Source organism: Penaeus chinensis, chromosome 39 (genome assembly GCF_019202785.1).
Source record: "Penaeus chinensis breed Huanghai No. 1 chromosome 39, ASM1920278v2, whole genome shotgun sequence".
Taxonomy (NCBI): Eukaryota; Metazoa; Arthropoda; class Malacostraca; order Decapoda; family Penaeidae; genus Penaeus; species Penaeus chinensis.
Window position 1 is genome coordinate 1,541,913 of NC_061857.1, and position 2,500 is coordinate 1,544,412.

Here is a 2,500-nt window from a genome sequence, read left to right on the forward strand (position 1 = left end):
TGAAACAGTAATAATAATAACATTTTAGATTCAGCAGCATTATACTTCACTAAAATTCTCAAGAAAGCATACACAATGTATCTAACATTATCTACCTAGGCTGTATATAGATTATCACACATAGACTTCTATATTTTCACCAAATACTTGTCTTGTTATCGTTCCCTTGAAAAATTCAAAATTGGAAAAATCTAAAATAAATGACAAATAAATTCTGTACAAATTTACATATGATTCACCTTTCCAGATTGGTCTGTTAAAAGTACATGTCCACCTGGCTTATAAACGGAGGCATGGCCCATTGTGAAGTACAAAAGAACCCAAGCCTGTGCTGCTAACACAACACTCACAAGGATTGCAAGAGTAAGCCATGAATCGCAGCATCTTTTACGAATCCTAGGGGAGATATAGAACTAATATTAAAATATGAAGGATTATATAAATCATCATATGATCCAAATGTAAAAAGAAATATATAAATCTAGTAATACATGAAAACAATCATACCTAGAGAACAGACTTTTACGATCTTGGAATTGTTCTGATTCTTGCTGTCTCTGTTCATTCTGTACTGCTTCTAACAACACATCCCAAGGTACCTCTCCCTTCTCACCAAATTGGATCTTCATTGCTGCAAACTACTCAAGAGGAACACCAAGTTCATTTACACTGAAAAAAAAATGTTTTAGTCATTAAATACAAGCTGTCATATATAATTACTTATAGGTATACGCATACACACAAGTTTATGTCTGTAATAATAATAACAGCATCAATGTAAATAGCATTAGTAAAAGAATTATTAAAAAAAATTAAAAAAAGGGAAATCAAAAGAACAGTGATCATAACATTTACCCAATAGAATTAAGTTAATACAGTTAATACATGTGTTGGCCTGTGTTGAGTTATGCTTCACTGCTATGCTGTGTTGTGCTTTGCTAAGTTTTGTTGTGCCATGTTGCACTGTGGGAAACAGTGCTTTATTGTGGTATGCTGAGCTGATTTGTGTTGGTTCTTGAATTATGCTGGACAGTACTCTCTGTGTTGTTTTGTGTTGTGTTATGTTGTTTGTTATAATATGCTATTCTACGCTATATTTTCTTGTGTTGTTTTGCATTGCGTTGTACTTTATTATATTGTGCTGCTTTGTATACAGTATGTTTTGATGGTACAGTATTCAAGACAAGACAAGACCAAGACCAAGACCAAGACCAAGACCAAGACCAAGACCAAGACCAAGACCAAGACCAAGACCAAGACCAAGACCAAGACCAAGACCAAGACCAAGACCAAGACCAAGACCAAGACCAAGACCAAGACCAAGACCAAGACCAAGACCAAGACCAAGACCAAGACCAAGACCAAGACCAAGACCAAGACCAAGACCAAGACCAAGACCAAGACCAAGACAAGGACAAGGACAAGGACAAGGACAAGGACAAGGACAAGGACAAGGACAAAATAAAATAGAATTAGAAAAAACAAAAAATTTATTTAAAAAAGTAAAAATAGAGTAAATACATTTATAAAACTTAATATTAAAGATAGTAATAGCAATAAGAACAATAACAATAAGGTTTGCACTTGATGATCCACAAGCCTTGTCTCCAGAGAAGCCCGAGCTCCCAAACACAATTAAAGCCTTCAGGTGCTTCTTCCTCTAAGCCATGAGTGCTTAGACAATGCCCTTGAAATGCTAAAAATCAGTGCAAGTGAAGCTACAGCCGTCTCCATACACCTCCAGAGCTTGTTAAGCCTACTGTACTTTCGGCTTGCTCCTTTCAACTTCCTATATCCACTACTCTTGGTAACCACACTGATATCACATGCAGATTATTGGTCATGTTGATCGTCCAAGGAAAATTAAAGGATTTAAGATAATATCATGTGTTATCTTCTTCTAAATGCAGATGTGCCACAGGTGTACAGTCAATGGCATTATCAATTGATCCCTATTCTTCTTTTGTTGTTAACAAACCCTTGTTTTTTGCATGCTGTTACCTATCATCTGGCATTTACACAGGGTAAAAAACCTCTGAGAAGCTAAATGTACAAGATGAGCTGTATTTGTTCACTTCATTTACTGTCCTGAATTTTATTTGGCATTTCCTATTCTTAGAGTTTCCAAGGATTTACTTAGTTGAATATTGTGTTTTGCAACATGGAAAACACAATCCTTACGTAGACAATAATAAAATATGGGTCGGCCAAGCTCCCCTCCTCTAAATCACCAACCCACACACCAAACGAAATATCTCTGCAAACGCCGTATCTCTACATGACCTCTGATGAACTTACCTTGCATTAAACCCCAAACATTATCCTCTCGCGACCGTGGACGCAACACACCCAGCTCGCTTACTGACTGTCGAGGGGCGCAACTCCTGCTCGGACTCCTCTGTTTATCAACATCGGTGCGTTCGCGGAGGCTTCCGGATTCGCCCGGATTCGACCCCTGACTTCGGGCCAAACTGATATATCGCTTCTTTTTCTTAGGTGA

At 37.4% G+C, this 2,500-nt stretch overlaps 1 protein-coding gene across 1 annotated transcript in view; it reads right to left on the bottom strand.

Moving 5' to 3' along the window:
- The window catches only part of LOC125046670 (ganglioside GM2 activator-like), a 5,761-nt gene extending 3,265 nt beyond the window's left edge, over positions 1-2,496 (bottom strand). The window contains exons 1-3 of the mRNA XM_047644524.1: positions 2,299-2,496; positions 508-669; positions 240-396 (exon numbers count right to left, since the gene is read on the bottom strand). Coding sequence (XP_047500480.1) covers positions 240-396; positions 508-629 — 279 coding nt within the window. The 5' untranslated portion in view covers positions 630-669; positions 2,299-2,496. The remainder of the gene's footprint in view (positions 1-239; positions 397-507; positions 670-2,298) is intronic.
- Positions 2,497-2,500: the final 4 nt, after the last annotated feature.